Source organism: Bos grunniens, chromosome 3, assembly GCF_055505025.1.
Source record: "Bos grunniens cultivar Pamir isolate PY7600 chromosome 3, Bosgru_T2T1.0, whole genome shotgun sequence".
NCBI classification, from domain to species: Eukaryota; Metazoa; Chordata; class Mammalia; order Artiodactyla; family Bovidae; genus Bos; species Bos grunniens.
Genome location: NC_141167.1, coordinates 95,618,321 through 95,646,150, shown reverse-complemented (window position 1 = coordinate 95,646,150; position 27,830 = coordinate 95,618,321). Strand labels below are relative to the sequence as shown.

At 35.6% G+C, this 27,830-nt stretch overlaps 1 protein-coding gene across 5 annotated transcripts in view; it reads right to left on the bottom strand.

The window, feature by feature from the left end:
* Positions 1-27,830, bottom strand: part of MAN1A2 (mannosidase alpha class 1A member 2) — a 150,494-nt gene that overhangs the window by 68,185 nt on the left and 54,479 nt on the right. For 4 of the 5 annotated variants that reach the window (XR_015160800.1, XM_086392093.1, XM_086392095.1 and 1 more), the window contains 2 exons: positions 18,956-19,074; positions 12,993-13,073 (listed from right to left, as the gene is read on the bottom strand). Coding sequence is in view for 4 of the 5 variants with exons in the window: in XM_086392093.1 (XP_086248219.1) it covers positions 12,993-13,073; positions 18,956-19,074 (200 nt within the window). In the remaining variant the exon portion in view is untranslated. The remainder of the gene's footprint in view (positions 1-12,992; positions 13,074-18,955; positions 19,075-27,830) is intronic. The other variant, XM_086392094.1, reaches the window with a different exon arrangement.

Sequence of the window (27,830 nt, the reverse complement as noted above, 5' to 3'; positions counted from 1 at the left end):
CTCCCGGAGTTCACTCAGACTCACGTCCATCGAGTCAGTGATGCCATCCAGCCATCTCATCCTCTGCCGTCCCCTTCTCCTCCTGCCCCCAATCCCTCCCAGCATCAGAGTCTTTTCCAATGAGTCAACTCTTCGCATGAGGTGGCCAAAGTATTGGAGTTTCAGCCTCAGCATGAGTTCTTCCAATGAACACCCAGGATTGATCTCCTTTAGGATGGACTAGGTGGATCTCCTTGCAGTCCAAGGGACTCTCAAGAGTCTTCTCCAACACCACAGCTCAAAAGCATCAATCTTCGGCGCTCAGCTTTCTTCACAGTCCAACTCTCACATCCATACATGACCACTGGAAAAACCATAGCCTTGACTAGATGGACCTTTGTTGGCAAAGTAATGTCTCTGCTTTTTAATATGCTATCTAGGTTGGTCCTAACTTTCCTTCCAAGGAGTAATATTCAACACTCACTCAAGTGTCTTTTCAAGCAAAATTCATACACTGCAGAGGATGGAAAATTATACATAACATTCCCCAGATTCCATCCCACCTAAACTTCAAGATAAGGCCTAGGCATTGGTAAATATACATAAATAAGCAATATCTGGATGGAAGTAAACAATTTGAAGCAGTGGTCTTTCATGCACAGGTGCCTGATTGTTAAATGGTAGCTCTGACAGAAGTTCTATTGATTAGTCCCAAGTTTCAAAGATAACATGTGGGCAACAGAAGGAATGGGTCTGGATCATACCATAAAAGCCACAAGGTATGCTTAAGTATCCAAGTACTGCATTTCGGACTCTTTTGTTGACTGTGATGGCTACTCCATTTCCTCTAAGGGATTCCTGCCCGCAGTAGTAGATATAATGGTCATCTTGAGTTAAATTCATCCATTCCAGTCCATTTTAGTTCGTTAATTCCTAAAATGTTGATGTTCACTCTTGCCATCTCATGTTTGACTACTTTCAATTTGCCTTGATTCATGGACCTAACATTCTAGGTTCCTATGCAATATTGCTCTTCACAGCATTGGACTTTACTTTCAACACCATTCACATCCACGAGTGGGTGTTGTTTTTGCTTTGGCTCCGTCTCTTCATTCTTTTTGGAGTTATTTCTCCACTGATCTCCAGTAGCATATTGGGCACCTACTGACCTGGGGAGTTCATCTTTCAGTGTTCTATGTTTCTGCCTTTTCATACTGTTCACGGGGTTCTCAAGGCAAGAATACTGAAGTGGTTTGCCATTCCTTTCTCCAGTGGCCCACGTTTTGTCAGAACTCTCCATCATGACACGTCTGTCTTGGGTGGCCCTACATGGCATGGCTCATAGTTTCACTGAGATAGACAAGGCTGTGGTCCATGTGATCAGATTGGTTAGTTTTCTGTGGCTGTGGTTTTCATTCTGTCTGCCCTCTGATGGAGAAGAATAAGAGGCTTAAGGAAGCTTCCTGATGGGAGAGACTGACTGAGGGGGTAATTGGGTCTTATTCTGCTGGGCAGGGCCATGCTCAGTAAATCTTTAATCCAATTTTCTGTTGATGGGTGGGGCTGTGTTCCTTCCCTGTTATTTACACAGGGGCAAACTATGAGGCAATGCCAAAGAATGCTCAAACTACCACACGATTGCACTCATCTCACATGTTAGTGAAGTGAAAGAAAGTGAAAGTGAAGTCGCTCAGTCATGTTGGACTCTTTGCGACCCATGGACTGTAGCCTACCAGGCTCCTCCCTCCATGGGATTCTCCAGGCAAGAATACTGGAATGGGTTGCCATTTCCTTTTCCAGGTAATCTTCCCGACCCAGGGATCGAACCCGGCTCTCCAGCATTCCAGGCAGATGCTTTAACCACGTTAGTAAAGTAATCCTCAAAATTCTCCAAGCCAGGCTTCAACAGTACATGAACTGTGAACTTCCAGATGTTCAATCTGGTTTGAGAAAAGGCAGAGAAGCCAGAGATCAAACCGTCAACATCCACTGGATTATCAAAAGAGCAAGAGAATTCCAATAAAGTATCTACTCTGCTTTATTGACTATGCCAAAGCCTTTGACTGTGTGGATCACCACAAACTGGAAATTTTTTAAAGAGATAGGAATACCAGACCACCTGACCTGCCTCCTGAGAAATCTGTATGCAGGTCAGGAAGCAATAGTTAGAACTGGACATGGAACAACAGACTGGTTCCAAATAGCAAAAGGAGTACATCAAAGCTGTATACTGTCACCCTACTTATTTAACTTATATGCAGAGTACATCATGAGAAATGCTGGGATGGATGAAGCACAAGCTGGAATCAAGATTGCCGGGAGAAATATCAATCTCAGATATGCAGATGACACCACCCTTACGGCAGAAAGTGATAAAGAATTAAAAAGCCTCTTGATGAAAGTCAAAGAGGAGCGTGAAAAAGTTGGCTTAAAATCCAACATTCAGAAAACTAAGATCATGACATCTGGTCCCATCACTTCATGGCAAATAGGTGGGGAAACAGTGGAAACAGCGACAGAGTATTTTCGAGGGCTCCAAAGTCACTGCAGATGATGACTGCAGCCATGAAATTAAAAGATGCTTGCTCCTTGGATGAAAAGTTGACCAACCTAGACAGCATATTAAAAGCAGAGACATTACTTTGCCAACAAACGTCCGTCTAGTCAAAGCTATGGTTTTTCCAGTAGTCATGTATGGATGTGAGAGTTAAGACTATAAAGAAAGCTGAGCACCAAAGAGTTTATGCTTTTGAGCTGTGGTGTTGGAGAAGACTCTTGAGAGTCCCTTGGACAGCAAGGAGATCCACCCAATCCATCCTAAAGGAAATCAGTCCTGAATATTTACTGGAAGGTCTGATGCTGAAGCTGAAACTCCAATATTTTGGCCACTTGATGTGAAGAACTGACTCGTTTGAAAAGACCCTGATTTGGGAAAGATTGAAAGTGGGAGGAGAAGAGGGCGACAGAGGATGAGATGGTTATATGGCATCACAGACTCAATGGACATGAGCTTGAGTAAACTCCGGGAGTTGGTGATGGACCGGGAGGCCTGGCATGCTGCAGTCCATGGGGTCACAAAGAGTTGGACACGACTGAGAAACTGAACTGAACTGAACTGATGTTTGAGCATTTCTCCTGGCTGCATGTTTTCTAGCTATATAACAAAAGTGTCTGATTTCATGACCCTCCCAAAGATTCTGTTAGCTGGTCAGTACCTTCTAATAAATCACTAGATAAAATACATTGTTTTCTGCAACTACAACTCTTGACTAATAAGATGATGAAAGTGTTTTAAGAGTTTCAACATTTAAATGAAGATTTCTAAAACATTTATTTATAGAAAAAACTTTTATGTATTCATCATCCATTATGTAAAATCTCCCAGTTATTTTTACTGGAACAATTTGTAAGAAACATTAATGCTGTGAAAGAATGCTTCTGAGTACATCTTATGTATCCATGTTGTTACTTTCAGATAATAAGATTACTAAAGTACGTTATTGGGTCACAGAATTTTAAACGTTTATTTGACAGAAGCTTAATTATTTTCCAGAAGTTTGTATCATTTGTATTCCCTCCAAAAGTATATCAGACATTTGTCAAAATTTAAATATAATTATATACTATACGTTTAAACTGGATGCATTTTATTGTATATAAATTAACTTCAACAGAGCTGTTTAACATAAACAAATTTCTAAGTTTAAGCTCGTAAGCTTTTTTAAGTGCTTTACCAGGCAGAGAATGTGGAAGGTTAAAGTCTTTTTCAGGCAAAAATTTAAGGTTTAGCTCTAAAACCACAAAGGGAAATAAAACAATGTAATCTAAACACATAGTTTAGTGCATGCAGAATTTGGGGCTTCTCTGTGGCTCTCTTCTGTCCTGGATCTTAGGCCTAAATTTCTAGTACCTCTAAACTCTGTCTTCTGACATGATTTTAAACAGGATTTTTAACTTTCTGATATTTCACTGTTAGTGTGAAGAAATGCAACAGATTTCTTTATATTAATCATGTATCTTGATGCCTTGCTGAGTTCATTTATTAGTTCTAATAGTCTTTGTGTGGATACGTTAAGGTTCTCTATATAGAGTATCATGCCATCTGCATATAATGACAATTTTACTACTTCTTACCTTCCAATTTAGACACCTTTTATCTCTTTTTCTTGTCTGACTGCTATAGCTAGGACTTGCAATACAATGTTGAACAGAAGTGGTAAGAGTGGGCATCCTTGTCTTGTTTCAGAATTGAGTAGGAAGACTTTCAGTGTTTTTCACTGAGTAGTACATTGCCTGTAGATTTGTCATAAATGGCTTTTATTATGTTGAGGTATGTTCCCTCTATACTTATTTTGGTGAGAGTTTCTATCATGAATGGATGCTGAATTTCACCAACTGCTTTTTCTGCATCTACTGGGATGATCATATGGTAAACTCTATCTTCTGATCAAACTGGTAATCATAACCATAATCAATTGTGAATTGGTATTACTACTGTGACTTTGAACATGTAAGAATGTATACAAATGTGTAGATGAATTCACACATATAAGCTGAAATGTTGGAGAGTGTATTTAAAATGGGATACCAAAGCTTGGCGGAATGTTTTGTCCAACTACTAACACATCTAGAGAAAATGCAGAGGTCAAATTTTGAATGGAAATTGCAGTAACTTCTAAAGCAAAAATAAAATGAAAATTAGTGCAGTAAGAACAATGATGGCTAACATTTAAACCAAGAAAAATTAACACTCTAATGTTTCTCTTTTTTTATTTAGAATTTTAGGGCCAAAAAAGGGACCTCTATGTGTCTTAGAAAATATCCCTGAACTTTTTCAGAAATGACCTTACCTGCAGACAACAAAGTACACATTTGTGTTTTATTAAAGAAAAATTTGGCTGTTGATGCTGTTTATTTTGTTTTTATATTCTGTGAAACATGTATTAAACTCTACATAACCATTTCTCTATTTTATCTGACAGATTTCAGATGTTGTTATCCACATATATTACATTATTATCTTACTCAGGGAAGGATATCACTTTGATAACCATTAAAAAATGAGAAGAGACAATATTGTTAAAGAAATGTCATATATTTGAGGCTACCATCAAGTAAACATAATAAATCATCAAGATTTTTAAACGTGAATATTTAAAATAAATAGTCTTGTTCTGAGAAAATAAAATGATAAAGCTTCACATTTATAATATTAATAAATCATAGGACAGAGGAACACTTTGTTAGGATAGCATATAACCCTCATTTGGTTCACCATACAAGAACGTATTAATAGAATGTATGCAAAATATTCTTTATTCTAGTTACACTCTTCCTAAATATAATAAAGGTACTTTGGCATGTTATAAATTATAGCTAATTTTCTGTCTTATTTGAGATATAGGGATTTATTATCTATCCAGTATTAGAATAATCTTATATTCAGTGTTTTATTTATTATTAACAGATCTCAAGGATTTATTGTTTGTCTTCTGGAATAGACATGGATCAGAGCTTTCAATGTAAAATGATGAAGTAGAAAAGTAAAATGGTCAGTAAAATCTGATTTTATGAGAAAGAAAAGTAAAACATGTTCTTACTTTTATGGACAGTAAACTCTATCCAAAGAAATTAATTTATGATATCTGTTTTCAGATATCAGACTTCCCTGGTGGCTCAGACGGTAAAGCGTCTGCCTACAAGTGGGAGACCCAGGTTCGATCCCTGGGTTGGGAAGATCCTCTGGAGAAGGAAATGGCAACCCACTGTAGTACTCTTGTCTGGAAAATTCCATGGATGGAGGAGCCTGGTAGGCTACAGTCCATGGGGTCGCAAACAGTCAGACACAACTGAGCAACCTCACTTTCACCTGTTTTCAAGGAGCTTCTCCAGTAGCTCAGCAGTAAAGAATCTGCCTGCAATGCAGGAAACATAGGTTCGATTCCTCCCTGGGTTAGCAATATTCCCTGGAGAAGGAAATGTCAATCCACTCTTGTATTCTTGCATGGGAATTCCATGGACAGAGAACTCTGGTAGACTACAGCCCATGGGGTTATAGAGAATCAGACACGACATAGTGACTAAACACTAACAATCTATTTTCAAATAAGTAAAAGAATTTTCTCACTAAGCTGGACAAGACTCAGTGACTAAACAACAACAATCTATTTTCAGTTAAGTAAAAGGATTTCCCAAACAATAGATTTACCATACAGGAAAAAATCCAAGGAGGAGGAAAAATAAAGCAGTATCAGATAATATTGTTAGGCACTTTCGAATAAGTTAATCCCCACAACAACTCTCAAGTGAACTTTCATTCTTTTATAGATAACAAAACTTAAATTACAGGAGGTAAACAGCTTGACAAATAACCATTATGAAAGGGGGCAGAGTAGAGACTCAAACCTATAGCTCCAAAGTACTTGTGCTTCCCTCTACTTCACAATGCTTCTTTCTGAAGTCTGAGGTATTAAAACTGCAAAAATGGAAATACTGATAACACTGCATACTTTTTAAGTATTTTAGTGTTTTCCTGTGATAATAGCAACCAAAATTTCAACATTTTGTTTCAACCTTCAGATAAAGAGCCTAATGAAACAGAGGTTGAGGTTTCTTTTACATAAGTTGTTCATAATTAATTTTGAACCATATGCCTTTTGGTATAAAAATTAGTCAACTACAAACAAAACATTTAGTATTTCCTCTACATAGTCAGACAAGCATGAAATAAGAAAAAAATGCTCTATCTCAATGACATCATATAGTGTTTAACCTGGTAAAGACTTGGAAGAATGGAGTAGCAAGTAACAGGGGTTCATGGCTGGGAGAGGGATAGGCTGTAGAGGCAGACCCTCCCTGAGGCACAGGCATGCAGGAAACACCTGAAGTAGAGGGCAGAGCAAGGGCATAAAGAAAAACTTGCCTGCAAAACAGGATCACTGTAATTACAAGGTAGTGTGAGAGGAATCTGAAGCCAGTGGTACACTGCAGGTTATCTTAGCAATAAAAGTCCCAAACCTGTTTCAACTCGGACTAAACTTACTCAGCTCCTAACACTAACAACACAGACATGCTATTCTGGCACAAATATTATTAAATTCAGTCTTTACTGTCCCACCCATACATGGTATTTTGCATTAAACAAAATATTATTAAACACTAAAGAAAGCAAGAAAAGTTAATCCACTTTCTAGAGACAAAGCAACTGACAATCCAGACTCAATAAGGTTGAAATAATCATAAAGAATTTTAAATGACTATAATTACTATGTTAAAAGACCTAGTAGATAAGGTGGAAAACATGCATAAAGACAATGAGGAATTTTAGCAGAGAAATGAAAACTGTAAAGGTCAAATGAAGTATTAAAAATAATAATTTTAAAAATCAAGATAAAATAGTGATGAAAAATGCCTCCAACACACTCATAGGTTAGAAGATACACCATGTGACATTACCTGAAAGAAACATAACTATAATAGAATCAGACAAACTAAAGATAAGAGAGAATATGAACAGGGATAAAGAGAAAAACTTTAAAACAATAAAAAACCAGATTCACCAAGGAGACAACAATTCTAAATATGTACACACTTAAGAACAGATCTCCAAAATACATAAAGTAAAAACTGGTAGGACTGAAATGAGAAACAAACAAATTCATAATTTTAGTCAGAGACTTCAAGACTCCTCAACTTAGTATTTGACAGAACAAGTAAACAGAAAATTAGTAAATTTACAGAAGTTCTGAGCAACACAATTATCCAGTTTGACCTAACTGAAGTTTTAACCCAACCACAGCAGAATAAACATCTTTTCAAGCACACATTTTTTTGATAGGCCATTATTTTGGCTCATGAAACAAGCTTTAACAAACTCAACAGATTTTTTTATCTATTCATTGCCCATTAAACAAACTAGAAATCAGTAACAAAGATATGTGGAAAATTCTCAAATACCTGGAAATTTAACAATATACTTCTAAATAACTAGCAATAAAAAGGAAGAGAAATGAGAAAGTATTTTGAATAAAAGGAAAACAAAAACATATCAAAATTCATAGGATGCAACTAAAGCAAGGCTGAGAAGCAAATCTTTGATGATTAATTCTTATAGACTACTAGGAAAAAATTAAGTTACAAGGATGTAATGTACAGCACAGGGAATATAGTCAATATCTTAAAATAACTTTGATGAAGTATATGTTATAAAAATATTGTATGACTATGTGTACATTTGAAACTAACAGAATATTGTAAGTGAACACTACTTCAGTAAAAAGATAAAAACAAAATAAGAAAAGGTGCCATATTAATGATCTAACAAGCTTCAACCATAAGAAACTGGGGTGGGTGGGGAGTAGGGAAAAAGGTGCAACTTAACCCCAAAGAAAGCAGAAGTAAAGATACAAGCAAAATTAATAAAACTGAACACACAAAAGTAGAGAAAAATCAATGAAACAAAAACCAATTCTCTGAAATAATAATATTAATAAACTTGTAGCCAGACTGACAGCCAAAAAGAAGATGAGAACCCCATAGACTCTGGCCCACCAGGCTCCTCTGTCCATGGAATTCTCCACGCAAGAATACTGGACTGGGTTGCCATTCCCTTCTCCAGGGGATCTTCCCAACCCAGAGATTGAACCCTGGTCTCCTGCATTGCAGGCAGATTCTTTACTGCCTGAGCCACCAGGGAAGCCTGAAATAATATTAATACACTTTGTAGCCAGACTGACAACCAAAGATAAAATGAAACAGGGAACATTACTAAAGACCCTACAGATATGAAAAGGATAATAACAAATTATGTCCACAATTTAGTAGAAACACATTCCCTGAAATAAACAACAAAAGCCACACAAACTTACAAAAGCCACCTAACAAGAAAAAACATGAATAGTACTATATCTATCTACCAAAGAAACAGAATACATACATTGTAAAACTTAGTGGGAAAAAACAAAAAATCTCCAACCTCACCTGGTTTCACTGGGAAGTTCTACCAAACACTGGAGCAGAAATGGAAATCCCCTCTAGTATTCTTGCCTGGGAACTCCCCTGGACAAAGAAGCCTGGTGGGCTACAGTCCATGGGATCACAAAGAGTCAGACACAACTGAGAGACTAACCAACAACAATACACAAACTTCTCCAGTAGAAAGAAACACTTCCAAACTCATTTTACATCATCAGCATTACTCTTACACGAAACACACACATACACAAAAAGATATTTAAACTATAGATCAATATCTCATATGAACATACATGCAAAAAATTCTCAACAATGCATTATCAAATCAATTCCAGCAATATTTAAAGAGGATAATACAACATGACCAAGTGAAATTTCTTCCACAAAATGCAAGGCGATTTCAAAAATCAACTAGTATAATTCACATTATCAGCAAATAAAGAAGAAACATCATATAATCATCTAATTAAATGCCAAAAACATTTGACAACATTCAATACCTATTCATGAGTTTTAAAATCTCAGCAAAAAGGAATGGCAGAGAATTTCTTCAAGATGAAAGGCATCTACCAAAAAACCCATTATGCTTAATGGTGAAAAACTAAATGCTCTTCCCCTCATATCAGGAACCAGAAAAGGAATACACTCTCATCACTCCCATTTAACTTTGTATTTAGTGTAGGTTCTAGGCAAGAAAAAGAAAAAATAAAAGAACTATACAAATAAAACAGTTCTCTATATAGAGAAATAAAACACCTCTGTTCCCTGATGACATGATTCTTTAAAAAGAAATGCCCGAAGAATCTATTGAAAGGAAGGAAGGAAAAGATCATTAAGTTGTGTCCAACTCTTTGCGACCCCATGGACTGTATGTAGCCCACTAGGCTCCTCTGTCCACGGGATTTCCCAGGCAAGAATACTGGAGTGGGTTGCCACTTACCCAGGGAGCAAACCCATGTCTCCTGCATTGGCAATCAAATTCTTTACTGCTGAGCCACCAGGGAAGCCCCAAAGAATCTATTAAAAATCCATTTAAAAGTGACCAGAATTAACTAGTTAATATAGGATAATCTCAGGCCACAAGGTCAATGAGAAAATCAACTGCACAGAGCACAACAATGTGAATGCTATTCTACTATGTACATTTTACCACATTTTAAAAAAATGATAGCATCAGGAAAATTATTCAGAAAAGAAAAAAATGTCTTGAGCCAGCTGCAAACTTAAACTTTTATTAAAAGCTGTTTTAAATCAATTGTATTTATATATACTGACATTATACAATCAGCAATTAAAATTTAAAAATGCAATACCACTTTTAACAGCATCAAGAAACATGAAATATAAACCCATGAAAATATACATAAGATCTGTAAAATCTAGGAACACCAATAAACAAAATTAAAGAACTAAATAAATGTAGAGATATGTTATGTTCATGCATTGGAAGTTATCAATTTTCCTTAAACTTACTGACAGACTCAATATAATCCCAATCAAAATTCCAGTAAGATTATTTTGTGACAATCAGGAAACTGATTCTAAAGTTTATATAGAAAATGAAACTAGAATAGCCAAAATAATTCCAAAAAGGAACAAAGTTGTAGGATTCATACAACCTAATTATGAGACCATAAAGACCAAAAATTCATAATTACAAACACAGAATGGTAATGGCAAAAGGACAGGCATACAGATCAACAGAACAGAGTCTAGAAGTATATCCACACTTGGTCAATAGATTTCATATATGGTCAATTAATTTCAAAAAAGGTGCAAAGTCAATTAAATAGAGAAAGACTAGTCTTTTCAACAATGGTTGGATTTTCAAATTCTAGCAATGGATATCTATATGGAAAGAGATGAATCTCAATCTCTACCTCACAGCATGTAAAATTTAACTCAAAACGACTATAGATTTAAAAGTATAATAAAGTAAAACTATAATGCATTTAGAGAAAATCTGTGTGACCTTGGATTAGACAAACATTTCTTGAACAAAATATCAAATACATGAACCATAAAAGATATAACTGATAAACTGGATTAATTCAAGATGTGACAACTCCAGTTCTTCAAAAGATACTGTTAAGTCACAGAAAAGCCAGAGAAAGAAAACACTTGAAAACACTTGAAAAGTCCTAAGTCCAGAATATACAGAATATACAAAAAAAAAAAAAAAAAAAAAACCTCTCAACATTCAAAAATAATAAAACAAACAAATTTAATGGCCAAAGACTGAACAATTAAAAAAGATATATGAATGACAAGCACATGAAAAGGTGCTCAACATGATCTGTCATTAGAGAGAAGGAAAATAAGACCACAATGAGATGCTACTACACACCTATAGCTAAAAATAATAAAGAAACTCTCAATAGCAAGTACTAGTCATGATAGAAAACAATTGTTGGAAAAAGAGTCTGGTGAGTTCTTCCAAAGTTTACTAACCATTTGATCCCACAATCTCACTTCTAGATATTTACCCAAAAGACATAAAAATTTATGATCCCACAGAAACCTAACGCAAATATTTATAGCGGCTTTATTCATAACCTCCAAAACTAAAAACAAATCCACTGGTGAATGGATAAACTACCTTAGAGTCACACAATGCAATACTATATACAGCAGTAAAAAAAAAAAAAAAAGATACTAAATATATGCTGCTGCTGCTAAGTCGCTTCAGTCGTGTCCGACTCTGTGCGACCCCAGAGACGACAGCCCACCAGGCTCACCCGTCCCTGGGATTCTCGAGGCAAGAACACTGGAGTGGGTTGCAATTTCCATAAATCTCAAATGCATTGTACTACAGAAAGAAGCCAGTAGGAATGGAAAACCTATCAATTGTTACCAGAGGCTGGTGGTAATGGTAAAAGGGAATTTTATGGGATGATAAATTCCTCTGTCTCTTACTTGTGCTTACTAGATTGTATGCACTGTAAAAATTCATATAAGTATTCACTGAAGTGGGTGAATTTTACTGTGTAAGTAACACTTCATTAAGTCTGACCAAAAAATCCTATGAAGGCAATGGCACCCCACTCCAGTATTCTTGCCTGGAAAATCCCATGGACAGAGGAACCTGGTAGGCTGCAGTCCATGGGGTCGCTAAGAGTCGGGCACGACTGAGTGACTTCCCTTTCACTTTTCACTTTCATGCATTGGAAAAGGAAATGGCAACCCACTCCAGTATTCTTACCAGGAGAATCCCAGGGACAGAGGAGCCTAGTGGGCTGCCGTCTGTGGGGTCGCACAGAGTTGGACACGACTGAAGCGACTTAGCAGCAGCAGCAGCAGCATTAACTTACTATGATTTTATTGATAAAAGTGAGGTGTACTTGTTAAGTATATTTCAAGTACTCCTTGTTAAAGGTGATTTTTGGAAATGATGGTTCTGTACTTTGAGAAACTCTAAACTCTAAAAGCTGGGTCAGAATTTCTCAAAGTACAGAACCATCGTTTCCAAAAATCACCTTTAACAAGGAGTACTTGAAACATACTTAATAAGTACACCTTTATCAAGGAATATTTAAAAACATAAATAATGGTCTCTATTTCAAACTAACTGAATTTCAGTCCAAGACTTCCAAAAAGGAGAATTTAGAGTTGTTGGTGTTTTATTTTTTTAATTCACAGCAATAAATTGCATTCAATTTCCAAATAGGCACTTTAAACAAAATGAATCTTACTGATTCATTCCTTAATTTTAATCTTATTGACTCATTTTCTCCTTTTGTTTCAACCATGTAATTAACTGCAATGGCAAATTCTAGAGGATTACTCCTACAGAGGAGACATAGTGTACACAATGTTAGGATCTGTGATAAATTTGTCTTACTGATATTCTCAAAACAAAAAAATCATTAACCCCAAGGAACAGAGCTCTATCTGAAGATCTAGTTATTTCAGAAAACCTGTAGATTAGTTCAATATTAGACAATTTAAAAAGATGACATGCTGCTAGGGAAATATTTCATTTTACTAAATTTAATTCACAACCTTTTCCCCCAAACAATTTATTACTTGATTTTGCTCACCTCCTCTCCTGAAAGGTAATACGCTGCAAGTAAGCCTCCAATAAATCGAATGTTGACTTCAAACACAGACACTTCTGAATTCTGTGAAAACATATTGAAAATGCTCACATATACACAAAGCTGTAAAGGTTTCGAAATATCTTCAATACTTCATATGTTTCTCACAAACACACTGGGGAGAATATTTTTTTTCCACTTTCTACATCTTCATTTCTCATGCAACTGAAATCTCACCTCCCATTTGTTAATGTTACTGAAACTCCTCTACTGCTATCAGCACAGCTTTCTAGTTGCCAAACCAATGGGCCATTTTCATGTGCCTTACATATGATTATGAAATTAGCAAGATATTTGATGACTTGACTATTCTCCCTCATGAAAGCCTCCATTTCTTAAATTTTGAAACAGTGCTCTATCCACTGGCCCCTTTCTGTTCTATACTATATTCACTACACTATAATATATATTCAGTAAACTGTATGTCCATTTTTACTTCTATCTCTTCTCATGAATTTTAAATACTTTTCTAGTATGTATAACTTAATCAATGTTAAAGGAGGTACCAAAAAGTAATGACAAGATAATAGATTTTTCGATTAATAATGTTGAAAAACTAACTCCTAGATGAGAAATTAATTTGACTCTCATATATATGATATATACATATTTATCAAAATGAAATCAAAATAATTTAGAAGTAAACACAGAAGTACAAAAAAAAAAGTAGGAGAAAATGTGACAACATATCTATACTCCCTTGAGAAAGCAGGTACTTTATAAGCATATAATCAATGGCACTGATAACAAACAATGATAGAAAAACTTGAATTTCCCCATAATGAAAATTACCTATAACAAAAAAATCATGAACAAAATTAAAAGGCAAGAAACAAACAGAAGGATATCTGCCACAAATATAGAGTAACTTACCACATATAGTCTACAGGTTTGTATTTAGATATGGATAAAGATATTGCTGAGACAGATTCTAATGCATGGAAAGAAAAGTGAAGAAGTAGCAAAGAACATGACCAAAGAATCCACAGAATATACAAAATTGACTAATAGAAAAATAATATTTCTAATTAACTTTTAAATAAAAATTAAAAGGAAATATGTATTACCCTGAAGGCTTTCCAATATTCACAGGCAGAAGACATCATTTGCTAACACAAGCATAATTCTCTAATATAGAACTTTCACAATATAATTATTTTAATAACATAAACTGTTATCCCATCCTCAAAAGCAAAGCATTTACACTACTTCATATATTCCCAATATAAAGCATACTGCAGGATATATAGTAGACATTCACTAAATATAGAGAGGAAGCGAAAGAGGGAGAGAGGGTCTCTGTCACTCGCTGGAACAATAATACCTTCTAACCAGTTTCCCTGATTTCATCCTTCCCAGCACTCTATTTGTTCAGTACCGTATAGCTAGAGCGTAATGTAACTTTTCAATCTTAGGTCAGCATAGATTACCACTCTGTGCAAACTTTTACAATGATTTCTGGTTATACTCAGGATAAAATGACTTATTAGACATAATAAGATTCCCCACAACCTCTCTGACATTATCTCCTAACAAATATCCCTCTGACTCACTTTATGGTTGCACCAAATGGGCCTACCTGCCATTTGAGAATTGTCGAATTCACTTCTGTGTCAGTCTTTACACCACTTGCACATCTCTAGGAGCAAATTTCACTTAGAAAGTTTTTCTGACCACACAATATAAAATAGTGAAGTAATCCCTCATCACTAATAGTCTTTATTCTGTACTATTTCCCCAATTAACACTTATCATCATCTTAATATGGTATAATTCTTTATTTGTAAAATTTAAACCTTTCCTGACAAGAGACAGAAGAGAAGGTCTAGAGAACAGAACAGAGAGCATGAAGAAGAAACATTATTTACAGGAGTAAAGACAGAATCTTCCTAAAGTGCTGAAAACAAAAGTCCTCAGACTAAAGAATATTATGCATCCTTTACAGAATGATCTAAATACAGAATGGTAAAGAAACTGCAGAAAAACAAAGCAAAGAAAGAAAATATTAACAAGGGGGGAAAAGACAGATTACCTTTTAAAAATTAAACTGACAGCATACTTTTCAACAGCATGTTAGAAAGACAATGAGATTGTATCTTTAAAAGGTTAAGAGAAAATAATCACCAACCTCTAATTTTATACTCAGCTATAATACCTATTAGGAGAAAGCTTGGCTCTCTCATATCCACATGGCTTCCCTTGGGTGTCTTCTCAGAAATGTTATTACCTTCAATAGTCATCAGATATAAAAACAGCAACTTTTCACCACTGCTTACTCCTGTTTACTCACCAATTTACTCACCAATCCTATTTATTTACTCTTCTTTAAGAGTAGGAACTTATCACTACCTGATATGTTATATATAACTTGAATATGCATTTACTATTTTTCTTGCGTAACTGCTTAGCTGCTGCTAAGTCACTTCAGTCATGTCTGACTCTGTGCGACCCCATAGATGGCAGCCCACCAGGCTCCCCAGTCCCTGGGATTCTCCAGGCAAGAACACTGGAGTGGGTTGCCATTTCCTTCTCCAACGCATGAAAGTGAAAAGTGAAAGTGAAGTCGCTCAGTCGTGTCCGACTCTTAGCGACCCCATAGACTGCAGCCTACCAGGCTTCTCTATCCATGGGATTTTCCAGGCAAGAGTACTGGAGTGGAGTGCCATTGCCTTCTCCAACTAGAATATAAACTAGTATAAACCAGAGATAAAACTCTGTTTTGTTCATTCCTGTATCCATAGATCCAGAACAGTGTCTGTCACAGAGAAAGCACTCAATAAATACGTTTATTTTTCTATTCATTATTTTTCTATTCATTACCTAATTTTTCTATTCATTACTTTAAATGCAAGCTGGGACCAACTAGACAACAATTACACATAAGACAAGAAGGAGATGAGCTAAATTAAAACATTCTAAGATCTTTATATTTTTCAGAAGAAAGAGAAACTGATTAATTTTAAACTTTGGTAAGTATATCTATTAAAATTTCAAGAGAAACCCCAAAATAAACAGAAATGGAAAGTATATAATCAAACTAGTAGAAGTAAAAAGAGATACAAACTAAAAAATAATAGAGGAAAAAACAGACATGAAGTAATTTAATCTAAAATAAGAAAGAGAGAAAGTAAAGGCAAATGAGAAGCACAATAATAATATAGGTAGCAAAATAATGATGGAAGATCCAACTCCAAAAATATATTACCATACTAAGTGCAAATATTTCAAATTTAACAGTTAAAAGATTCCAAGACTGGATAAAAGTAAAAAAATCTAAGTACACATCATATGTAAAATACACAGCTAAAACAAATGACACAGAAAGGCTAAAAGTAAAGGAATGAAAAATAACTGTGCTGATTATTAAGCTATTTTTTCCTCAGCTTCAAATCCATCCTTAAACATTCTACTTTGGTATATAGAAACTAGAACTCTTCAAATGCATTTCTCATTTGCCAGTGGGCTCCCCAAGAGGCCCTGCCAATGACAAGAAGTGCTATAAAGATAATACAAGGATGAAGGAAGGAAAAGGAACTTATTTCTTCTAGTTTACTTCTGGTTTCTGACAGTGTCAAACCAGCCATGATTCTTCACCCTGGCATTTGCTTCCAGGTTACAGTTCCCTGTCACAGACACATTCTCCAAATTGGCCTCTTTATGCTCTTTTGAGATACCAAGCTCTAGCTAGGTACCCCCTCTTCAGATGTCTGGGCCCTAGCTCCAAGAGGATCCTTTTAAGAACTCCTAAATTATCAAAAACAGAGCCCCAAGCTACTAAATTTTAATGATCTCAACCTCTTCTGATTGTTCTCAGAGTTCCAGGCATGGCAGCTATCTATTGCAGTTATTAATACTACCTCTTGTAATACAATAATGTTCTACTTTGTCTTTTCAGTGCCCCATTATTTGGTTAACAATTCTAAACAATAAATCCTCTCATTTAAAAAACTGTACAGTTTTGGTTCTTGATTGAGCCAACTGACACAATACACCAACAAATTATCAGGCATAATAAAATTGCCATGTTAACAAACAGGAGGGTCTGAGAGTCACAAATGCCAATTCTCTCCAAATTCATCTATGAACTGAATGCAATCCTCATCAAAATTTCAACAGGGTTTTCCAGAGCTTAAAAGAACAAAGAACTGAGAACTGCTAAGATCATTTCCTAGTAGAATGACATTAATAATACCAAGATTCAAATATAGGTATCAAGTTGTCTTATAAAAATACTGTGGCTAAGAGTACAATAAATATTTAGACTGCTAAAATATTCATGTAGGAATAAACAGAAGAGCAAGTAGAAAACAACAGACTATAACTAATACATGACTAATGTGGCATGTATAAATAGCAGGGAAATATTAATAAATAGAATCAACTATTTGTTGATCAACTGATAATTGCCTATCATATTCTACCTACACATTCAATTATATAAGGACTATAGACCCAAATGCAGAAGTTTAGAAGTTTAGAATTAAACATTGGAATATATCTTCATGACCATGAAGTAAGGATTTCTTAAATAAGATGCAAAAAGCATAATCTCTAAGGGCTACTTAAATACGGGGTGGGCGGCGGCAGGGGGTGGTGTGGAGAGGAGTGGATGAACTACATTTCTCAATCCCCTTTATAATAAGATGTGGCCACATGAGTAAGATTCACTCACTAATACACAAGCAAAAATGGGGTAACCGACTCTAAACAATCATATATCTTTTCTCTATCCTTTCCTTCCTCCTTTCTGCCACTGAGCACTTATCCACCTTATCTTGAGGAATCATCTATGAAGATGAAGCTTTATACTGCAGTTGACAGAGCAGTAAGACAATGGATCCTAGATCACTGAGGAGCTACCCAAATCAGTCCTAACTGCTTAACTCTGCACTTGATTTCCAGGAAACAGAAACAAATTCTCTCTCTTGCTTAGGCTATTTCATACTAGATTTTCTGTTATGCACAGCCAAACCTAAACCTGATAATAAAAACTGTTGTTATATATGCTCAAAGTGCTAAAATAATACAAAAGAAAGTAATCAGTTTTAGTCTAATTAGCATCAGGAAAGGCATCAGAAAAGAAATGATTACAGATTTAAATCATAATTTGAATGATACAGAGTCTGCCAAAGAGAAAAACACATAAAGGAGTGGTTTCTCACTACACTCAGAAGGAACAACAAGTACAAATATCATGAAAGATAATAATGAATATGACAAAGTAGCTCACACATCTTTTAGGTGAAGACTGGTAGCAATGAAAATAACTGCTATCATTTACTGAACACTGAATATGTACCAGATTATCTCAAATAATCCTCACAATACTGCAACAGGATAGCAATTTTATGACAGGTTTAGAAAGTAGCACTTACTTACAGGTAGATTTCCCAAGGAGTACTAGAATGTAGCTATGCTGGGCTTCAAACCTAAGCAGTACCACTTAACAACTATGCCAAAATTCTGGGATGATGAGCACATGCCTATGAAGACTCATCAAAACTGTGCCATATTCACACGATTCAACTATACTTCAATTTAAAAAATAACATTTTTAAAAGATGTTAAAAAAACTGCGCCAAATCACTGTATCTTTAAAAAACAATAAAATATTTATTTTAAAGTTAATTTATGATTTTCCTATATTTGCAGTTCAATGTGCTTTTTTCCCCTAACTCTTGCTTTTAACACACTCAACATGTTACCTTAAATGATAAGAGTAAGAAAAGTAAACGGAAAATGCTGAGAAAAGGTGTCTATTTTATGCAAAAACTAAACAATTGACAACTGCAAAAGAAGAAGGGAGATTTGGGATTTCCTTAAACTCAGTATAATACTCAAAACTACTGTTAGAGACTGTGCTTTTCTTTATAGTCAACTGAATAAATTATGAACTGTATACTCACCACACTGAAATCAAGGTTGTTTTCAATCCATTTTTGCCCATCTCGGAATTCATCGTGAAGTCCCATGATATAAAGGGTATCCAAAGCATCTACTATAGTAGCACCCATTTGTGAAGTTCCTATATTTACAGAGAAAAATGTCATTAAAAAGATACCCTTCGTACAAGACTTATTTTCATTTTTCATATATATAGAAAGTAAACCAGAGTAGGAATATAGGGATTAAAAAAATATCCAACACCATCTACTTTTCCATTAGAATAGACAATATACATTGTTTAAAACATTTTTCTAAAGAGACACATTGATAACTAATAGGAAGACAAAGGAAAACTAAAACTGTAATTCTTAATTTTCTTCCTGGTTCAGAAAATGAGATCTCTCTGCTTAACTGAGATAGATCAAAGAAAAAAAAAAAGGATTAATTTAAGAAATGGTGAGGGTGGTTCAAGATGGCAAGCTAAGTCATAAGACAACCATGAACCATGCTCTTTTGATCCAAATTCATAAAAAGGGCAAAAAACATACTTAAAATAATAATTAAAGTATAACAAGGCTATATGACTGTAGTGGGAATATAAAGTATAATAATCCTTAACAATCAAAAAGCAGATAGAATGTATTTTAAAAGAAGGAAGTCATAAAATGTGTACTAAGATTTGCCTATCTTCAAAAAGAGATCATCTTGATCTTAAAGAAAATGTTTCGGGGGGGGAGGAATTAATTGAACAAAACTAGCTTAACTGATACCAAAACCAGGTACTGGACACACAAGAAAACAGAACAGGCCCATCTTACTAATGAACAGAACTGCAAAAACTCTGAATAAGATACTAGTAAGACAAATCCGGTAGCAGAGTAAAAGAACAATAACAAGGAGCAACTGGGTTCTCCCTAGCCCCAGGAATGAGATTATTATTTCTACCTTCTGAGAATGAAAATCACCCACACAGCTTACTGCCTATATTAACATAACTTTATTATTACACTGTCTTCATCAATGAGTTTATTCTTACAGGAAACATACTCAGAAAGACAGAAGTTACAAAATAAGTTTATTGTTCATTCCAGGAACTTCTTCAAAGATCCATCAACTCTTTAACAGAAAGTATCAAATGATGGCTAACACTTCAAAACTCTAAACCTCCTTCCTTTAAATTCTCTGATCATGTTGCTGTTGTTTAGTTGCTAAGTCATGTCTGACTCTTTTGCAATCCTATGAATGGTAGCCCGCCAGGCTCCTCTGTCCATGGAGTTTCCCAGGCAAGAAATACTGAGGTATTTACATGCCATTTACATCTCCAGGGGATCTTTCAGGGATCAAACTCACATCTCCTGAATTAGCAGGTGGATTCTTTCTCACTGAGCCACTAGGTAAGCACATAACATAATGATCCTTCTCCAATCATAACCAAGATATAATCAACCATAATCCACCAATTGAAGGGCCCTTACTAAGAAAGACTTAAAATCTCAATATATATCTCAACTTCGTCCTTCCCTGTCTAACAGGCTACTAAGGTTCTGCTGAGGGAGTGATCTCCCTTACCATGGTAAACATTATCCTCAGCTAGGGCTTCTCTGATAGTTCAGTTGGTAAAGAATCCGCCTGCAATGCAGGAGACTCCGGTTTGATTCCTGTGTCAGGAAGATTCGCTGGAGAAGGGATAGGCTACCCACTCCAGTATTCTTGGGCTTCCTTTGTGGCTCAGCTGGTAAAGAATCCACCTGCAATGCAGGAGACCTGGGTTCAATCCCTGAGTTAGGAAGATCCTCTGGAGAAAGGGAAGGCTACCCACTCCAGTATTCTGGCCTAGAGAATTCCATGGACTGTATAATTCATGGGATCGCAAAGAGTCTGACACGACTGAGCAACTTTCACTTTGTCTTATCAACAAGTTACCTTGGTGATATTTTAGGAATCTGTATTCAATACTACTTAGGTTCATTGTTGTTGTTGTTTAATCATTCATCATGTCTTAACTCTTTTGCAAAACCATGGAATACAGCCTGCCAGGCTTGTCTATCCATGGGATTTTCCAGGCATGAATACTAGAACGGGTTGCTATTTCCTTCTCCAGAGGATCTTCCAGACACAAAGATCAAAGTCACATCTCCTTCATTGACAGGCAGATTATTTAACACTGAGCCACGAGGCTCAGGCAAATTCTTTACCACTGAAGCCTATCTAGGTTCATATTTTCCATCTAATATTCCTTCTATTTATTTATTTATTTTGGCCACACTGCACTGCATGTAGAACTTCTCTAAACAGGAATCGAATCCATGCCCCCTGTAGCAGAAGCTCAAACTCTTTAGCCACTGGACTACCAGGGAAGCCCTTTACTTTCCTTCTTAATTCCATACTTTTTTCCCCAAATGTTTTCTTAGGATGGTTTTAAGCTATACAAATTTGTTCTTATAACGCTTGTTTTTAACTTACATCACACTTTCTTGTTCATGTGCTCCTAATTATTTCAATTTACCAAGAAGGATATCTTTCTACTAACAAAATGAGTACTCCACCACACTTTTGATAAATTCCTTGGTCTTCTCCCCACTCAGTTCCCTTCATGTTGATATCAACTATAACATTTGTTCTGGGTTATTACAGACATACTTTCCATTTCTTTTTTGTTTCTCAGCTTCCTATTAAGATAACAAAAATGTTATCAAGCTATTTAATCACCCATATATCACTATCTCTTGCATAATCTTTGGCCACCTGATGCATAGAACTGACTCACTGGAAAAGACCCTGATGCTGGCAAAGACTGAAGGTGAGAGGAGAAAGGGACAACAAAGGATGAGGTGGTTGGATGGCATCACCGACTTGATGGACATGAGTTTGAGCAAGCTCCGGGAGTTGGTGATGGACAGGGAAGCCTGGTGTGCTGCAGTCACACCAGGTCACACATGGGGTTACAAAGAGTTGAACACGACTGAGCAACTGAACTGACTGACTTGCATAATCACCTGAATCAAATATGTATCTCTATTTATTTTAGTATTTTGTCCACAATATATATCATGCATATTTTAAATCCTTAGGAGTCCCTGTTTTTGTTCTCATTTCTATTTTTATAGGTAGCTATGTTCAGTTCTCTAGTTATTTATTTAGTCCTTTAAATACAAGTTGCTCTGAGGTGTTGACTATTCTGAAATGGAAAAAGGCCAGACCCACATATATGTACTGATTTTGGTTGGTTCCACAAGGAGAGGTTTGTGCCACAGGCTAAGCAGCACAAAAAAGTGAAAGGCAAAATTGAAATTACTGGCTATCCCTATGACTTTTACCTAGACGACAACTGAAGATTTCAACTGGAAAAAATTAAAGGGTCTAAAACTACTCTTGGGTCAAATAAACACTAAAGTATGACCCTACAGAAGATATAAAATATTAATAAAGATTTATTATGAGAACACAGAAATCAACCAGTTCTGAGGAAAACTCCTAACTTGAAAATTTTGTACTATTTAATAAGAACAAATGAAAACAATTGCACTCTGTTCTAACAAAGTACGAAAAAGAATGATAAACTTGAGCAACAAAGTAGAAGAATCAGAAAAGTTAAAGGCAGAAGTAAATGAATTAGTAATAAACAACTATCAGAATAATAAATTCAAGAGATGATTCTATGAAAAGAACTATACAATAAATTTATAACTGATTTTTTTAAAGCAGTCATTCAAAAGTGTGAAAGGAGTACATGAAGGCTGTATATTGTCACCCTGCTTATTTAACTTACATGCAAAGTACATCATGCATGCAAAATGATGAAGCACAAACTGGAATCAAGATTGCCAGTAGAAATATCAAAGACCTTAGATATACAGATGATACCACTGTAATGGCAGAAAGTGAGGAGGAACTAAAAAGCCTCTTGATGAAGGTGAAAGAGCAAAGTGAAAAGGCTGGCTTAAAACTCAACATTCAAAAAACTAAGAGTATGGCATCCAGTCCCCTCACTTCATGGCAAACAGATAGAGAAAACAGTAGAAACAGCAGCAGATTTTATTTTCTGGGGCTCCAAAATCTCTGCAGATGATGATTATAGCCATGAAATTAAAAGATGCTTGCTCCTTGGAAGAAAAGCTATGACAAACCTAGATAGCATATTAAAAAGCAGAACATCACTTTGCTAACAAAGGTCCATATAGTCAAAGCTATGGTTTTTCCAGTAATCATGTATGGATGTGAGAGTTAGACAATAAAGAAGGCTGAGCACGTAAGAATTGATGCTTTCAAACAGTGGTGCTGAAGAAGACTCTTGAGAGTCCTTTGGACAGCAAGGAGATCAGACCAGTCAATCCTGAAGGAAATCAACTATGAATATTCATTGGAAGGACTGATACTGCAGCTCCAATACTTTGGCCACCTGACGTGAAGAGCCGACTCACTGGAAAAAGACCATGATTGAGGGCATGAGGAGAAGGGGTTCATAGGGGATGAGATGGTTGGATGGCTTCACTGACTCAACGGAAGTGAGTCTGAGCATATTCTGGGAGATAGTGAAGGACAGGGAAACCTGGAGTGCTGCAGTCCATGGGGTCTTAAAGAGTCAGACACGACTTAGCAACTGAACAACAAATGGGAATATATAAACACAAAAAAGGAACTGAGAATGCTACGAGACAGATATAAAAGAAATTAAGAAAACAAAAAAAAATTTTAGTTGTATCTTCCAAATAAATTTGAAAATGAGTGGAACTGACAATTTTCTAAGAAAATGAGCATTATTTTGACTCATGAAAAAAGAAACAGAAAAATCTAAACACAGACCAAGAAATAAGAAATTGAAAAATTTTCAAAGAGCTACGCACAATACAAGAACTGTACTATAGAAGTTTCATAGAATAAATTCTACTTTTAATTTTAAGGATGACAAATACTACATAAATCTTGATAGAACATAGGGGGATAAAAAAACTTATTAATTCTGCATACCACTGATGCAAAAATATAACTTAGTAAGAAAAATAAAACTATTGTCTGATCTCATTTGTGAAGATCATGGAAATATTTAGATATGGACTTGCTTACCCCACTCCAGTACTCTTGCCTGGAAAATCCCACGGATGGAGGAGGCTGGTGGGCTGCAGTCCATGGGGTCGCTAAGAGATGGACACGACTGAGTGACTTCACTTTCACTTTCACTTTATGGTGAGTTTATGTTCAATTTGATGAGAGACCGACAAACTGCTCTCCAGAATGTACCATTATATACTCCCAAAGCAATATAAAAAGTCTAGTGGCTCAGTGGGTAAAGAATACAGCTATAATGCAGGAGACACAGGAGACGCGGGTTAGACCACTGGGTCAGGAAGATCCCCTGGAGAAGGGCATGGCTACCCACTCCAGTATTCTTGCCTGGAGAATCCTATGGACAGAGAATCCTGGCAAGCTACGGTCCATAGAGACGCAAAGAGTGGGACACAACCAAAGTGAGCATGCACTCACTGATTGTCCTCCCATCCTTCTCAATACTTGACACATCGCTGCCCTTTTTAATTGAACTCATTCTAGTGGGTATGAATAATAGGATTTTGTATTATAGTTTGAATTTTAATTTCCCTGATGACTGATGTGCTTATTGACCATTCATTTATCTTCTTTGGTGACATATTATTTCCATATTCTGAATACACGCTTATACATGTACCACAAATATTTTCTCCAATTCTTGGGCTTGCTTTTTCATTTCCTTAATGTCTTTTGGAGAACAGAGATTTTTAATTTTCATGAAGTCCAATTTATCAATTTCTTTCTTTAATGGTTTACTCCTTGTGTATTCTTAAAACTCTTAGCTCACCTCAAAGTCACAAAGATTTTCTCAAATGTTTTTTACTGGAAATTTTATACTTTTAGTTTTTATGTTTAGATTTATGATCCATTTCAAGTTCATTTTTGTACAGTGTTGAAGAGTCAATGTTTTTGTTTTTTTCTGTAGGAGTATATGACTGACCCAGCACCACTTATTAGAAAGACTTTCCTATAACCCATTGAAAGCATCTTTGTTGAAAATCAATTAAAAATGTATGTGTAGCTCTACTTCTATTCTTTTCCAGTGATTTCGATGTCTATCTTTACACTAAAAACTGTACTGTCCTCATTACTGAAGCTCCACAGTAAATCTAGAATCAAGCAGCATAAATCCTTCAACTTTGTTCTTTTTAAAAACTATTTTGATTATTGTACATGCTTTGAGTTTTCATATAGATTTTAGAATCAGCCTATCAATTTTTATGGAGAAGTCATTTTTACTTGGATTCCTTTAAACCTAAAGACAGATTTCAAGAGAACTGACATCTCAACAATATTGAGTATTCCAACTCATAAACATGGCATGTCTTTCATTTAAGTTATTTTCAATTTCTCTCAATAGTCACAGTTTTCAGTGTACAGATTGTGCACAGTGTGTTAAATTCATCCACATGTATTTCATGTTTTTATGCTACTGCAAAGGATATTATTTTTATTTTATTTATAACTGTTTACAGCTAGTATTGAGAAATATAATTTACTTTGTATATTGAACTTGTATCCAATGGCCTCACTACTAAATTTGTTTTCATTCTAGAATTTTGTTGTTATTGTTTGACAGATTCCCTAGTATTTTCTTCATCAGCAATCATATTGACTATAAATAAAGACAGTTGTACTTCTTCGTTAATAACCTTTGTACTTTTCTGTCTTTTTCTTACTTTAGTGTACTGGCCAGGGCTCCTTGCATAATGTTACATAGAAGCTGGACAGCAGAGACATCTTTGCCTAGTTCACAGTTTTCAGGGAGAGTGTCTTGCCCCTCAACATTAAGTATGTGGGGATTCTTTTTCTATTTGTTTGGTTTTGGGTATGTGTCAGGGGAGCGAGGGTAGGTATGTTTTAATACTTTTTATCAGGCTAAGAAAGTTCCCCTCTAGTTCAAGTTTGCTGAAAGTTTTTATTATGCTTTTATTATGGATGGATGTTGAGTGTTGTTAAATGCTTTTTCAATAACCACTGAGATGATCATATAATTTTCCTCTTTTAGTTTCTTAATATCTTCAGTTATATTGACTAAGTTCCAAATGTTAAACCAACCATGCATTCCTAGGATAAACCCCACTTGGTCATGAGGTGTTATTCTTTTTACATATTGCTGAGTAAGATTTACTAAAATAAATCTAATTTGGTCAAAGATTTTTATGTCCATGTTCATAAAGGAACCATGAGGAACACTGGTTTATAAGTTTCCTTACACTGTAATACCATTGTCTGGTTTTGGTATTAAGAGATTTAGTGGTGGCACCAAGGAGATGTATCTATTAGGTATAAACACCTAACAAGAGCACTTCAAAATATATAAAGTAAAAGCTGACAGAACTGAAAGGAACAAGAAAGAAATCCAATATAGTTGGGAACCTCAACACCCCTCACCTAGTAATTAATAAAACTACTAGATAGAAAATCAGCAAGGATGAGGAAGCCTGAACAAACCCATAAACCAATGAGATCCAACGGACATTAATAGAACATTCTACACCCAATAACATCACTACATATATACACATTCTATTCAAGCATAAATGGAACATTCACCAAGACAGGCCATATTCTGAGTCAAAAGGTAATTCTTAAATAATTTAAAAGACTTAAAGAATTGTAATCACACAAAGTATATTCTCTGAGTATGTGTGTGTGCTCACTCTCAGTCACTTCCGACATTTTGCAACTGCATGGACTATAGCCTGTCAGGCTCCTCTGTCCATGGAATTTTCCCAGCAAGAATACCAGAGTGGGTTGCCATTTCCTTCTCCAGGGGATCTTCTTGACCCAGGGATTGAGCCTGTCTCTCTTGCATTGGCAGGTGGATTCTTTACCACTGCACCATTTGGGAAGTCCATTCTTTGACCATGATGGAATTAAATTAGAAATCAGTAACAGAAAGACAAAAGAAGAATCTCCAAGCATTTAGAAATTAAACAACTTAAGGTAAGTTTTTAAACATACTGAATTGAGTAAAAATGAAAATACAATATATCAAAATCTTTCAGATGCAGCTAAAGCAGCACTTGGCAGAAAACTATTTGACACTAAATGCTTACATTGGAAAAGAGGATCTAGAATCTATAATCTAGGCTTCTAGTTCAAGAAATTGGAAAAGCAAGAACAAAAGCAACCCAAATCATGCAGAAGAGTAGAAATAACAAAGAACAGATATCAAAGAAAATTAAAACATAAAGGAAACATAAGAAGATCAATGAAACCGAAAGCTGCTTCCTTGAAAATATCAATGAAATTGATAAAACTTTTAGCAAAACTGACAAAGGAAAAAAACGAAAACATAAATTACCAATATTAAGAATAAAAGGGGATTATAACTACAGCTACCATAGATATCAAAAAGGTAATATTACTCCAAACAACTCTATGCACATAATATCAATGGCTTAGATGAAACAAACCAATTCCTCAAAACCATCAATTACCAAAACGAAGCCATGAAATTAAAAGACGCTTACTTCTTGGAAGGAAAGTTATGACCAACCTGGATAGCATATTCAAAAGCAGAGACACTACTTTGCCAACAAAGGTCCGTCTAGTCAAGGCTATGGTTTTTCCAGTGGTCATGTATGGATGTGAGAGTTGGACTGTGAAGAAGGCTGAGCGCCAAAGAATTGATGCTTTTGAACTGGGCTGCTGGAGAAGACTCTTTAGAGTCCCTTGGACTGCAAGGAGATCCAACCAGTCCATTCTAAAGGAGATCAGCCCCGGGTGTTTTTTGGAAGGAATGATGCTAAAGCTGAAACTCCAGGACTTTGGCCATGCGAAGAGTTGACTCATTGGAAAAGACTCTGATGCTGGGAGGGATTAGGGGCAGGAGGAGAAGGG